At 42.7% G+C, this 14,616-nt stretch overlaps 2 protein-coding genes across 5 annotated transcripts in view; one reads left to right on the forward strand and one right to left on the reverse strand.

Annotated features, from left to right (window-relative positions):
* Positions 1-1,997: 1,997 nt before the first annotated feature.
* Positions 1,998-6,046, reverse strand: ARL6IP6 (ARF like GTPase 6 interacting protein 6). Of its 2 annotated transcripts, none has more exons than XM_035130325.3 (4): positions 5,322-6,046; positions 4,959-5,012; positions 4,229-4,361; positions 1,998-3,304 (listed from the first exon to the last, which is right to left on the reverse strand). In XM_035130325.3, exons 1-4 carry the CDS (start codon positions 5,626-5,628, stop codon positions 3,211-3,213), a joined length of 588 nt encoding a protein of 195 aa, XP_034986216.1. In that variant the 5' UTR covers positions 5,629-6,046; the 3' UTR covers positions 1,998-3,210. The 2 variants fall into 2 exon arrangements, with proteins under 2 accessions (XP_034986216.1, XP_088517410.1); XM_088661284.1 differs by having other exon boundaries at positions 1,998-3,353; positions 5,322-5,756.
* Positions 6,047-6,392: 346 nt separating this feature from the next.
* Positions 6,393-14,616, forward strand: part of PRPF40A (pre-mRNA processing factor 40A) — a 30,373-nt gene continuing 22,149 nt past the window's right edge. Inside the window, exons 1-3 of one of the 3 annotated variants that reach the window (XM_035131708.3) lie at positions 6,393-6,895; positions 8,775-8,912; positions 11,908-11,988. In XM_035131708.3, coding sequence (XP_034987599.2) covers positions 6,491-6,895; positions 8,775-8,912; positions 11,908-11,988 — 624 coding nt within the window. In that variant the 5' untranslated portion in view covers positions 6,393-6,490. Of the gene's footprint in view, positions 6,896-8,774; positions 8,913-10,649; positions 10,703-11,263; positions 11,352-11,907; positions 11,989-14,616 lie in introns of those variants that run through there. The other 2 variants (XM_088661266.1, XM_088661272.1) reach the window with 2 other exon arrangements.

Raw genomic sequence — 14,616 nt, forward strand, 5'->3', positions numbered from 1 at the left:
ACAGGTTTAACATGCCCTTCAGCACAGAGCTTTATCGGGAAATGCAACAGCTTGACTAAAAGCAGACTACAAAGAGCTACCACAAGAATGAGATGCCCAATTTTTTAACATAACAAAATTGCTGCTGGGGATATGAGATTTGGTTGACTTTTGACATGGACCTCAGTTTGGATGAAAGCAAACATCCCATTTTTTCTCCTCACAGATAACCAAAAGACAAGCATAAACTTTTCTTCACCCAGCTAGGTCCAGACAGAAATACCTCCCCTCTGCTTGGAGGCATTGGCAGAAACAAATGAGAAATGCCAGGTAATAGCAGTAGTGCTTAGCCCTCTTCCACAACCTCCCATATATGCTGGCTACTCTTGGGTCTTGTTGCAACCCAAAGGGTTTAATCTGGTTTAAATACTTAGGGAACCTAGAAACATTTCAGCAGTCAATATGAAATGGCCACCAGTTTTAGTGATTACTTTTGGGAGACTGAGTGATGAATAACCAATGTGGTACATTCATTGTCCAACTAGGACGCAGGAGATCCAGGTTTAAATCCCCCCTATCAACCATACAACGCAGCCACCATCTGTTAGTTTAACCTATTTAATGGACCAAGAATCCTTTTCTAAAAAGCTGGTTTTTGGTCCATAGTAACTATGATCAAGCCAACTTATTACAAAAGAATACATCTAAACAAAGCCTAACAGGTTTATGGGAAAATATATATGCTATTTTTGTAATGTTTTTGTAACAGTAACAAGTTCAATGATAATGCCCAACCTTATGCTGTTTTCACCCTACTGTAACAGTATTTCTTTATGCTGTTTATCTTTATTAGTAAAATAATTTGTCCACAAAGTCAAAAGGGGCGGGGCTGAGGACATCCTGCAACTGTTGCCTGAAGCTGCCATTGCCAAACCGTTGACATTAAGTTTGCAATGCGAGCTTGGATTAAGTGTAGTGCAAGTTATACCAATGGTACATTTATATCTATTTTGAGCTGCATACTGCCATTCCTCCCCGTTTTTTCCTATACTCCATCTGAACTGCTTAACTGGGGCGTGGGCAGGCATTCAATAAAAAAGCTGTGTGGTTAGTAGTCAGAAGAAAGCCATTAGCAGTAGTGAGGTTTGAATGAACCCCCTTGTGTGTTAAAAGCACATGGCTTTGTGTTGTTGCACAGGTTTGTTCCCTCCATCCCCCAAGCTGAGCAACTGCAACAAGAGGTCCAATACCAGAGTTGGTCAATGTGAAGCCTGTAGGTGAACACTGAACCATGGAGACCCTTCCTGTAGCTGAAATAAGGCTTGAAAGTATTCTATTGTAGCCAATAGACTAGGTTGTGGTGTGTGCATGGTGCCCACAAGTTTCTCTGCTTTGTAGACACATCCATAGGCCCCAAAGGGTTAGCAGTCCCTGCCCTGTGCATGTACCGTACGTACCAATGTAACTTTGCAGAGCTCCTTCAGTCACAATTTCCCCTTCCTCCTGTGTGCAGTTTTGCATTCCTTTATTGGTAAGTGGGATCCCTTCTATTGGTGAAGAACAGCTCAGAGAAAGTTACAGGTAGGTAGCCCTGGTCTGCCATAGTCGAAACAGAATAAAAAAATTCCTTCCAGTAGCACCTTAGAGACCAACTAAGTTTGTCATTGGTATGAGCTTTCGTGTGCATTCTTCAGATATCTGAAGAAGTGTGCATGCACATGAAAGCTCATACCAATGACAAACTTAGTTGGTCTCTAAGGTGCTACTGGAAGGAATTTTTTTATTTAGCTCAGAGAAAGACAAGGGGAGGACTGCTGCAAGGACTGCACAACAGCTATCGCACACAGGTGTTTCTACTAGCTTAGAACTGCATGTGCATATTAAGGTTAGCAATATTCATTCAAGAGGGGCAAGGCATGCTGTGACTCAGATGTTATTGGTGACAAAATATAGCAGCAGAATAAAAGATAAATACTCTAACATCGCCAAAAGCAAAAAAAGTGACCATACACCACTAATTGTAAACAAGATTAGTTTATTTGCAGTAAACAATTTACAAAAAACAATGCATGGACAAAATGAGTTCAGTATAGATATCCATTTCCAGTTGAACAAGTCAACTATTATATTTTATATTCAAAAGGAACGTGTGTTTATACAGTATTATACTTTGCCTTGGATCCAAAGGGTTATATCCAACACTGCAGCTCCATTGGCACAAGGAACTTCAGCCCCCTCCCCAACACCCTCAAAATCACATCTGGAAGGATGGGAAGCTCTCCAGAGCAGATTTTGGGGGTGCACAGCAGGCAAGGATATGCAAGTCCCGATGCACCCATGCAACCCTGCAGGCACAGCATTAGCTGCAATCCCACCCCAAATGATCTGAATGAATGGATATGTTGCCTGCCCACTCTCCCTTCCCAAATGCAGCCTTCTGATGGTGCGTCACACTCCATTCAAAAGGACCCCCACTCTCAGAAATGCATGGGAAAGACAACAGAGGGAAAATAGCAGGATGTGTATTCTTTGGTTCAAAGCCATACATTAAAGTCACTTATTTACCTATTTGCATACTTTAACTAATCAGGTGTTGAAGTCAGATCAGTATGATACATTAGTTTTCATTATAATTAGAATATTTTGATTTGTTACCCTAGTACTCATTTTAATACTATACATATTGTACAGTAATCAGTGCTGCTTCTGTTTTTAAGAAAAAAAGGTGGCAGTACCCACCATGAGGTTGTTACTGGAAGTGCCAGACTTTTAACACTTGGAGAAAAAGAAAGGTGCCGGTACTGCATCCTCCGAGTACCCCTAGTATGCAGCATGTCAAAGCAATACCTGAAAGTTCACTGAACGGTATAATAGAATAATGGCACTTATTATTAATCCAGTGGATATTTTGAGCATTTTATCAGCAACAATCCTGAGCTAATTCTCATGAAGTGGTTGCCTCATGAAGTCTGTTTGAAAATGCTGCAATCATTTCACACAGCAGGACATTTTGTGTACATCTCCTTTCCTTGTTAATCGGTCTCCACCTGTTGGTTGGTTTTAGAATTGCCTCCAGCTGCTTCCTAAAACATTTGGCATCATTTTGGAGAAAGCATATTAAAATAGAGACTGAGGCAAGTATATTGAACACATGGGCGGCTTGTTTGTGTGAAGGCAGTTTCAAGTGTCATCTAGAAAGCTGTCTCGCTATGAGGAAGTTTTCAGTACAAACTAAAGGAGACACCATACTAGGGCAAGAGCTGCCACTATTCCATTCAGTATGGCCATACTATAGCCCATGTGAAAGGAGTGCCCGGTCATTCGCCTGAAAAAAAGCAGAAAAACCGTATGTAGGTAACAAGAACATTACAACTCTGAAAAAGAAGAAATAAAATGTAAATTGGTAAATTATTCAGTAGAGTGAATATTTTAAATGCCATTCCAACGAAACAATGAATTATCTATGTAAAATTCTGATTGACAACAAGTTCAAATTTGACAACTTGTTCTGTACAAATATCAATTCTATTCATACTACAAACAGGCCTGTCTTAATTGTTTTTGAGGGCAAGTATCTTTTCATTCCACTTCATATTTTTAAAATCAGTTCTGCGTATTGCATACCATAAAAGAACAGCTAAATATCTTAACATTTAGGCTAAGTTAAAATTCTACATACAGCAAAATATTCTACATACAGAAAGCAATAAATATTGGAAATTTGAAAAAAAATGTAGTTCACTGTATTACATTGTAGATCATGGATTTAATTATTTTTTACCTTGTACTTAAAACTGTTTCAGGAATACTAAAGCAAAGGTAAAAGGACTTTACTATAGGATATGAAAACTTATGATAGGACACCCCCTGCTGGCTAACTTGTAAAACTGTTTAATATGAAGCCTTAGAAAGAACACTTTGACTATATTTTGTGAATGCAAGGCAACAAAACTGTCCTTAACATACAGCATAACAAAATAAACCTATTTTACATACTATCACGTATAACCGTTTATGGTAATATTGCATTTCTCAACTAAAAACATAGAATTATTGTACTCTAGCTAGTCACCACGGACTCTGTCCCAGTGACTAGTCCAAGATTAGTTGGCATAAATTTGTTTCCTCAAATATGAAGCTGTAACAGCACCAGCATATTTAGTAACCAGCTGTTCCTTACATATATATTATAGTGGTTTACTAAGCCCCATATCTGGTCATATTTCAGTATTACTAAAAAGGAACTCACTTGAATCGTGCAGGTGAGAGTGGAGTAGGAGGAAACATTCCCGGTTCAAAGGAATCAAAATAGGTCAGTGTCCAAGAAAAACTGCAACATGAAAGTCCGCTCATCAAGGATAGAACAAGCAGACTCCAAAATCCTTAAGGAAGAGAAACAAAATGAAAGCCTGGAATACAATTTTAACTCAACTCCACTGTAAAATAATGATCAAATCCAGAATACTGTATACGTAAACTAGCAAAATGACAATTACAATACAACCCTACGAATGTTTACTCAGAATTAAGTATATTGAGTGGAACATGTGGGCATTGTATGTGTGCAGAATGTTATAATTTTCATTACGGTTAGAACAGAACTAGCATTTTTGTGTCTGATCTATGGAAAGTAATCATCCATTGAGTGGAATGTCATTGAGTGGAATGAACATATTCCACACAAAGCTCAGCACAAGATCACTCATGTTATAAAACATACATTATTGTGACATTTGCTATAATTTTAATTTTACAACTGTAAATATGCTTAGAATTATTTTTATATGAGAATGCAATTGATCTAGCACTCATAGATACATATATATCACAATGTCAAATATTATGAAACTGTTACCATGATGTGGACTTCAAACCAATTTTGGACAATATATTGATACATCGCCCAGCCCTATTAGCCAATAAACAAAGCCTAAAATGAACAGCCATTATTCAAAAATAAAGCAACATGAGCAGCTTACCTAAAATGCTTGTTTCTATATTCTCATCAGTCTTTCCTTTTTCAGATCGCAAATCTGTAGGCAGAAACAGCAAACGATGAAAGTTGTAAGGTAAAGCAATTCTGGGTAGGAATTGTTCTCTAGCAAGTGGCACACCCAAGCATTTTTTTTCTTATGTCGCCCGACTAGACAATCATTTTGTTACATAAAATCAGTTAGAATCCAAATGCCTGTTACAGTGTGCAACAGGTTTTTAAGCAGAGGTAGGATCGCCATGGATGCTTTCGTTGAAATTCCTGCATTGCAGGGTTGGGGTTGGACTAGAAGATGACCTATCCCATGCACTGAAGCGTCTCCTGCATCTTCTCCTCGCCCTTTCCTCACCTCTCAGCACCAGGCAAGCGATGGCCAGCAGGAAAGCCAGCAAGGACACGGCCAGGAGGCAGCACAGCACGGAGAACGCCCTGCTCGGCCACCGGCGAGCCGCCCCGTCCGTCAGCGGGGCCAGGGTAGTCCGGGACACGGGGCTTCTCCCGAGGCCGCCTAGCAACTCTCCTTTACCGCCGCCTTCCTCCTCCTCCAGCTCCGCCTGGAGGTTCCGCGCCACCTCCCCTCGCTCCGGCGGACACGGAGTGCCGGAGGGCCCCGCGCGGCCGTAACGGATCTCGGTGTTCCGGTAGTGCACTGCCATGGCAATGGCGCTTTCGAAGTTCTCGCGCGCAAAGCGACCGCGGCGGCGCCCAGTCGGAGTGGCTTGGAAAGTCCCCGCCCCGCCCCCCACGCGACTGCCTCCAAACCGGAAGCATATCTATCTCGCGAAAGGGGTGAGACCGAAGAATTGCCCACGCCGGAAGAACGCATCGGGAACCCCGCCCTCTTCTGTCTGTAATTCTGTCTCTCTCGCACTTGCCACCCCACCGCCTCGCTCGCCCAACGGATTAAACTGCTCATGGCCTCTTAAAGGGACCGAGCGAGGCAGCGAACGGCGCCCGAGCCAAACGCCTTCGTTGTCTCGCTCCCTCCGCCCCGCCCTTCCAGTTCAGCTGACAGACCTCTTGGCTTTCCGTAGCCACGCCCCCCGATCTCAGCTCGCGGGAGCTCATTTTCCCAGTGTTCTTTGCGCACACGTCCCCTCTTCTCCCACTCTGTAGTTTCCATCCTCCTCAGGCCCTTCTGTTGGATAAGCCCTGACTCCACGCGCGCTTCTTTTTTCTTTCCCCCTTCGCCCTCCGCTTTGCTCTTGCTTTTTGCCTCCCGCTGAGGGGAGGAAGAGCGGGAGGCGGCGGCCCTCAATTCTTCCCACAACCCGGCCTGGAGTGAGTTTTTTGTTCTGGCCCAGCCGCGCGCGCAGGGCGCTCCTCCTTACGTGTCGGTGAGCCTGACTTTCGACGGAGCCCCCTTTCTCCCATTGCCCGTAGAGCGGCCCCCGGCCCCCGCCCGCCCCCCGCTCCTCCTTCCTCTTCCCGTTCGCTCCTCCGCTAACGGTTCCGCTTAGACACCCCGCCGGCCGCAGCCGGGAGGGCAGGCTCGCCGGGCCCGGTCCAGGGGAGGCGATGTCAGGCGGGGACTCGGCGGCCGCCGCGGCCTCCCCTCAGCCGCTCCCTTTCTCCCTGCCCAAGCCGCCTCCCCTCATGCAGCTCAACCCCGGCGAGGGAGTGCGGCCCGTGGGGGCCCCCGGCCCGGAGCAGTCGCCCAAGAGCACCCGCATGGGAGGCCGCCCGGATTGGCCGGCCGGAAAGCCCGTCAGCCTTTTGGCTCCCCTCCTCCCGCCTCGAGGGGAGCCCGAACCCCTCCTGCCCTTCGGTCCGTCTTCCCGCCAGCCGCTCCGGGGGAGGCTGCTGGGCAGGTGCGGAGGTGGTGGTGGCGGCGGGAGCCTCCTCAACCCTTCGATGCGACCAGGTGGCGGCGGAGGAGGAGGAGGCGGCGGCGGTGGCGGTATGGGCCGAGAGCCCCTAATGGTGAGTCGAACGGTTGTGACTTGTTTCTCCCGCTGCGTTAACTCCCGCGTGGAGTTACCCGTCGCGCTTTCAGCGTCATCCTCAAATTCTGAAGTCAAATAATAGGGTACGGTTCTGGTCTTCTAACCTGAGTGGAATATGGAGATGGGGAGTTGTTATAAGAGGTCCGGGGCAACTTGCAGCCCGTCATAATCGCCCTTCTGTGTTTCCCACGCCGTACACACAACCCCCCCCCCCAAAAAAGGTGCAATTCATGCTTCTAACGTTTCTAATACAGTAATGGAGCCTTTTTCTGCACAGACGTCTTATCCTGTCTTGATCTCTAAAGCACATCATGTCCGAAGTCCTTTTGTTCAAGTTTGGGCTACTTCGTTACCAGCAAGCTGCTTATCAAGTTATGTATTAAGTAGATTCATACCTTGATTAACCTTGTGCTTTTCAATTAGCTGGATGCAATGCGTGCTCATAAAATGATAGAAAAAGGACTTTTTGTTTAGAGGCACAAAGCAAATTTATATATTACCATCACCAAAGTAGAAAATGGCTGTTTTAGTTGCAAATCAGTACATATGAAGAATGGTTAAACAAGGCCTAATCAGGTGTTCAATTTAGTGTCTGAAGACAATCATGAGAGGGGAGTGGGGGCATGCTCCAAGACTTGTCCCCTCCTGTTCCTCATCTTCTCCATTATAATTATAGCCCACTGCTCCAGGAGTTGGAAGATAAAGTTCGTTAAAAACTGTAGTTCTATCAAACATGCAGCACCCATCCAATTTGTGGTTGGATGCAGGAGACATTGAGCATCCATTGTGACTAGCCATGCACTACTTAAGTGCAGGTGGCATATCCTTCAGTTGGCCTTTATAGTAATACAGTGAGGATTGGAGCTTAAGGCTGTTCTTCAGTAAGATCTCTAAATGTGATAAAAATTTCAGGACATTCTAACTTGGTAATCAGATTGCTGTTTCTGTTTTTATTGAGGCTGTGTCAATGTTTAAGCTTACTAAAATACTTTGACATTATAAAGAAATTAAAATTCATTTTTAAAAGCCTAGCAGATAGGGAGGGTACTTGGTTGGATCCACAGGAATCCTACTGTTCATGAAAGCAATTTTTATACAATAAAGACTTCTGTGAATGATAGTAGGGAGAGGTGGTAGTTTTTCCTGATTGGATCAGGGCATCTACACCCAGTTTCATTTGCTGAAGTCCATATTAAATACAAACCTTTTTAAAAAATTGGGGAAGTCCTGTTCATGAAAGAGCATTTTAAAATCTTACACAGTGTGCCCAATTCTAAGCTCTTTTTAAAGGCTCTGATGTAGTTGAGAGAGTTATGCTTGCATAATAACTTGATGTATATTTTCATACAAGACACTTATTACCCTATTTATTACTTTTTTATAATAAGGAGTTACTCTATGGGGTAATGCTGCAGAGAGTCAAAAGTTTGGGGTTTGCTTTTGTGGAAACTCTGGAAAGCATTAAAAGCCAGTGGATTGGAATATTATAGTTTGAGATAAGTAATCTACTTTCACATTAGAAAACTTAAGAGATATATTGATGGATCAGAGAATTTCATGGAAGCAAACAACATGTGAGGCCATAACTTTATAGTAGCAAAATAAAAAAATTCCTTCAGTAGCACCTTAAAGACCAACTAAGTTTATATTTTGGTATGAGCTTTCGTGTGCATGCACACTTCTTCAGATACACACTATACATTTATAGTATAAAAGTATAGTATTTATAGTATACACTATACATTTATAGTAGCAGACAACAATACCTAAATGACCTGATTTGGAACCCAGAGAGGTTATTTCCATTGTGTTTCTTATCTTGGAATCTTGATCTGTCATGAATATTGTTTTTTCAGATGGGACATCCGGGGATGCCTCACTATCCACCCATGGGAATGCATCCTATGGGCCAAAGGCCACCCAATATGCCTCCAGTCTCTCATGGAATGATGCCTCAAATGATGCCTCCTATGGGAGGGCCACAAATGGGACAGGTAAGTTGGTTTTTGTTGGTTTTGTTAATGGCTTCTTAAAAGCTGCATTTTGAAGTATGAATTTTAATCCATTTTAGGGTTTTCCGTAACTCAGTAGGTGTTGACTACTCTGAGCTTCACATCACTACAGTTTTTAAACTACCTTTTCTTTTCTTTTTGGAAAAAAACACATTATTGACTTCATTGAATTGAAAGTTGTCTTGCGAGTAGACAAATCACCCTTCTCAGTTGAGAGATATTTTAATTCATGTAACCAGTAGGTCATAAAGAAGACAGAACCCTACCACTGTACTGCCTTTTATAGGCGTTCCTGAATATTTATAGTTAATGGGGCCTTTGTGCTGTGAAGTGAAGGGGTTTAGCCCATATATGCTCAGAGTGAAGAGCATACACCCTGTGCTCTCCTTGAGAATCCATGAGAGGTATGGCCAGTGAGCAGTTGAACCCTTTCCCCCAGCGCTTTACTTTCTCCGTTCTCTCAATTGTAGAGGTTGTAGCATTTCATTTGTCTAGCATTTGCTTCTCTGCTTCTCCATCATTGGGAGAAATCCCACTTCTGACGATAGTTAAAGAATACTTTACTCTGATTAGGATTGGGGTGCCCCCCCCCCGGCTGTTAGTGTCAGATGCCTTTTCAGTAAAGCCAGCAGCTTCCAAATATTTCTTCCCTGATGTCCTAGTTGAAGGTGAATAAAGGGAACCTTGTCCTAGCACACAGTTCATAGATCAGATGGGTGGGTGACATGCTTCCAGATTATGAACAGTGTGGCAGCTATTTAGTTCAGATGCTTGTAGGGTAGCGTAGACAAGAACTGAAGAGGAGAAGGAAAGATATGCAAAGTAATTTGGGCAGTGAGTGTTATTTTCTGTAACTGCTCACTTTAAACGGTGATTTTGACTACAAAAACTTTGTATTCTCCAGTGAAGCTTTGCTGGTCAACTTTCCCTTGGTTTCTATCTTCCGCTGTGTATTTTAGAGGTAAATTATTAGAAACAAGATTTTTTTTAAAAGTAGGTCAGGATGTGGTTTGGTATCCAGAATATAGGAGTTTTGTATCTTAAGAGTGTGGCTGTCTATCTATTTAGACTCCCAAGTCTGCCCTCCCATGAACTTTTATCTGTTCATTACTAAAACAGCTGGTGGTTGTTTAGAACCTCTCTCCTTGTTGCTTTTGGGGGCAAATATCCATAGTTCCACTGGGAATGTATCCAAAGAATTTCGTCATATTCCATTGGACCTTTCCCCTTAATTTAAATAACAGCGTGTTCCTGCTGATGATAGAATTCACTTTCTTCTGTCCTTGGTTTATAGAGACCCTAAACTTGAAAATTGTGTGCATATCCCATAAAATTAAGGTTGCCTCAAAGTAGTTAAAGCAGGGCTGTCAAACACACAGTTAACAGGCTTTATAACCATGTATTGGATAAACATTGAGTTTTTGTGGCTCACCAGGATCAGCACAAACTGGATTTATCTAGTTCTGTTAATGTGGGAAGCATGCAGCTTGTGTCCTGGAGGCTGTTAATCTGGCATCTCTGAATTAAGAAATCCTTTGTTTCAAAAGCTACTTGGATAGAAGCTTTTAGGGAGCATCTCTAGCGTGGAACACAATTATTTGGAAGCAGCAGTGGGGCAAGACTCCTTTCTTCTCCTGCTTCTACAGGATGGTGGGGAATGGGAGGGCCACTCCCATTCTTTCTTCTCTTCCTCACGCTTCCAAGAAAACCTTGTGGATTGAGGGTGGAGCAGTAGCCCTACCAAATACCTCTCCCTCCACACAAGATGGAAGGTAAGAGGGAGCAGTAACCTGATGCTCCCTGAAGATACATGGGAATGGGGTCACTTGGCCAATCCTCCAGGGACTGTCACTTTATAGTGGGAGGGTGATTTCCCAAGAACTTTTTGTGGGGCTTGCCAATCAAATTGGCTGAATATGGCCAATTGAATACATTACACGCATATGTAAAGTCCACTGCTCTTGTTGTCGTCCACTTGTTGCAGTCCCCCAATAAGGGCCGATGAAAAAAAACGGAAATAAAACTTCTAGCTTTTCTTCAGAAATTCATTTCCAGTTTAAATATCATGTGCATACACAAACTGATTAATTCTTCATAGTAACTGCATTGGGTCTCTGCCTTGAATAGCTTATGCTAGATCCGCACCCTTCCAACCTCCCAATGTGAATAATAGCCCCCTTCAGCATATTTATGATGCTTTCAGGAACAAGGGCAGTCATGTGGTTTTAAGCAGCTACGGTAGTTTGCATCCCTGTTGCATGCTTTTCTCAGCTTTTTTTAACAGTTCATGTTTTTGAACCCTGCAGTCATAATTCTTAAACTTTATAGTACTCTTCATCTTGGAACATCTTTGCAAGCATAACTCTTACTCCAGCCCTGTGAGACAAGTTCTTCAGGTATTATCCTCTGTTCATAGATGAGGTAAATGAGCCCTCAAGATTATTAGAGTTTACATAAGTCACATGGATTGGGTTTGGGAACTGGAATTAGATGCTTAATTGATTTGGGCCCCATTCCTGCAGTGTTTCATGAATAGTGCTAATATTTTGGGTTATTTAATATTAAAACACTGAGTTTTGGGAGCCCTATATTCTTGAGAGAACTTTTCTGCTTTCCCCTCCAACCTGAAACCTCACTTCCTTTATCTTTTGCTTTGGGTACCCATTTGACAGACCACTATGAGTAGCTGAAAAATCTTGCCCTTATTTGTTGGCCCTCTAACTAATAATCCCATGCCCACAGTAATTCCTCTGATCACGTAAGACCTTAAAATTTTGTACCCGGAAAACCATTAAGCTATTGGCTAAATATTTTGTTAGGTGTATAAAGCACTTTACATAGCTATATTTATTTGTTATGCCCCAATTTATTTATGTTTGAGCAGGATTAAACACTATTTCTATTAGCATAAAAAGTTACATATGTAGCAATTTGTATTAACTTGTAAACACGTACTATAATGATACTTTTATTGTAGATGCCTGGAATGATGCAATCAGTGATGCCTGGGATGATGGCACCCCATATGTCTCATGCTCCCATGCAACCTACAGGACCGGTAATTATTAAATCTATATTTTGAGATTTTAAACAATTGACTATCTGTATTTTATTTTTAACCTAACATACAGTGCATATTTTTTCCTGTTCGAATAATTTTCCAGCTATGTTATTTTTTTTGGGGGGGGGGTTATGTTAATGGCTTATTCTTATTATAAGGTACAGGAATGTGTGATTTATTTCCTACTTAATGTCAGAAGCAGATGTCTGGAATAAAGCACCCAGAGTAAGTGAAGTTAACTCTTTATTAGCAGAAATGTCTGTTCAGGCGCACCAGGCCTGGTGAGCACAGCAACTCTTCTCAGTACATCTTGTCCCTGTGAGGCAGTTGTAGAGGCTGAAGGTCCCTGCCTTCCCACAGCTGCCTAAATCATCTCTCCCAGGTCCTTCCCAAGCAATCTGAGACTATGCCTGTCACTGCTGCTCTCTCTCCATACGTCTTCTGGTCCTGGGAGACCGGGGGGAGGAGAACTTGTAGTAGCAGGACAGGGAGACACCATGGTTCTTCAACAGCCTGACTCATCTCTGCCTCTTGGCCTCTCCTCCTGATTCTGGACTTCTCTCTGCCAAAACTCTCCCTTCTCACTAAGCTACACTTTGTTATTCTAGTGCAGGGATGGGTAGAGTGTAACTCCCATCATCACTGACAAATAGCCATGCTGCTTAGGGCTGTTGGCAGTACAACAGCCTCAAGGGTCTCTGCCCCCCTTTCCCTGTTCCAGTGCTTATTTGTTGTGTTCGGGAAGTACTGTATATTCCTGTGTATAAGACTACTTTTTAACCCAGGAAAATCTTCTCAAAAGCCAGAGGTCGTCTTATATGCCGGGTTGTATTTCTTATACTGTGAGTATATCCCAAATTCTATATTTTTAACTGGAAAAGTTGGGGGTCGTCTTATACGCCCAGTCATCTTATACGCCGGAATATACGGTACATTCTAAGTAACCTATTGTGCACATATCTTGCAATAGCCCACTCTTCAACGGTAAACAGTAAACTTTAAAGATTAAGTAAACAATAGTTTAAATAAACCACAGTTTTTCTTCTCCAATGCAACAACAAACTGTGGTTAATTTTAAAAGGTACTGGATTCTGCCATAGTCTTGAAGCTGTACCAGAGGTGGAGAAGATGAGAGGCATGTCTAGTGCTAAACTATATGTTATGTCTTCATAATTCAGTATCATGTATTCAGAATAAGTAAAGCTTCCTAAAACATCTGAATAGCAGCTTCAGGGACCCAGGGAATATTTTTACAGCATCAGAGCTATGCTCAAAGCAGTAAATGCTAAAAGATGAGTTGCAAAACAAAAGTGGCACACAAAAGGACTTCTCCATTCTCTTACACCCCCACAGCCCCTTCCCCCAGTTTTTTAAAAAAAGTCAAATTTTATTATGTAACAACTTACCCGAGCAGATTCTTGAAATAATGTGAGATGATGTGAAAGGCCTGATGATATCATGATTAAAAGCCTTGTCACCCGATTGTGCTGCTGAACATTTAAGGACAAGGCTCCCTCGGGAAATTTGTTTAGCTATGGCATATTTATAGTATAAACCTAAAGGCTTTTTCTGGTTAGGTCAAATTATCATTAAAAAATATTTCATCACCTCTCACTTGACTAACGTAGTCTTTGCTATACTGTTGCATCACCTTCACAGTAATTAATTGGAATAGTAGAGAGCAATTAATAGGATTTCAATTTCAAGATTAATTGGTTCAATCTTTCGAAACAGTCCTTTGAAGATTTTCCAAGTTTAGCGGTTGGCAGAACAATAGTGTGGTTCACAAAGCGCCTGTTAACGAATTGCATTATCTAGCCATGTTTAGTGTCGGCTGCATCTTTCTCATAGCTCCTTTTTCGCATCCAGGAGAATGAGGCATGTCATAACAGAGCTCTCTTATCTAGACATTTGAAAATCAGATTGGAAGCACCATCAAAAACATGACTACCGTGTTTCTCCAAAAATAAGACACCGTCTTATATTTATTTTTCCTCAAAAAAAACACAGGGTGGCTTATTTTCAGGGGATATCTTTTCTTTTTCTTTTTATTAAGTATGGTACAGTTTAACCTACAAGGATAAACTGCCTATCACTATGGCTTATTTTCGGGGTATTGCTTATTTTCGGGGGGTATGGCTTATTTTCAGAGAAACACGGTAGTAGGGCTGCTTTGATAGTGTGATGTGTAGCTTTATATATAGGCTGCAACCATGTCGTGCAGAGGGTCCGTTCCTGGCCCTTGCACACATTGGTGGAGCACAGATAAGTGTGCTGCGTTACGCCCCAACACGCACACGCATCGGTGATCGCGTGTCAATTGGACGTGCCTAAAATGGTCACCACCCACATAGCAGAGTTGCTTCTTAAGCAGGGGTTAGGTTTCAAAGCAAAAACAACCTTACCAAATTCCCAGTATTACCTTGTTTGTAGTGCCTTCCTCAGTCCCTGTATTTTCTCATTTGCTGGTGGCTGGCAAGGAAGCTTTCCTACTGGCTGACAAGTGGGAGAGGGCTTGCAGGGACACCTCCATTGCTCCACTGCCTCCCTTCGCTTCTCCACGTGTGAGTGACCTGCCAAAGTTGGGAGGGAGGCAGAAAGAGGTACAGGCAGGCAAAGGAAAAA

This window comes from Zootoca vivipara, chromosome 1, assembly GCF_965207765.1.
Source record: "Zootoca vivipara chromosome 1, rZooViv2.hap1.1, whole genome shotgun sequence".
In the NCBI taxonomy this organism is placed as follows: Eukaryota; Metazoa; Chordata; class Lepidosauria; order Squamata; family Lacertidae; genus Zootoca; species Zootoca vivipara.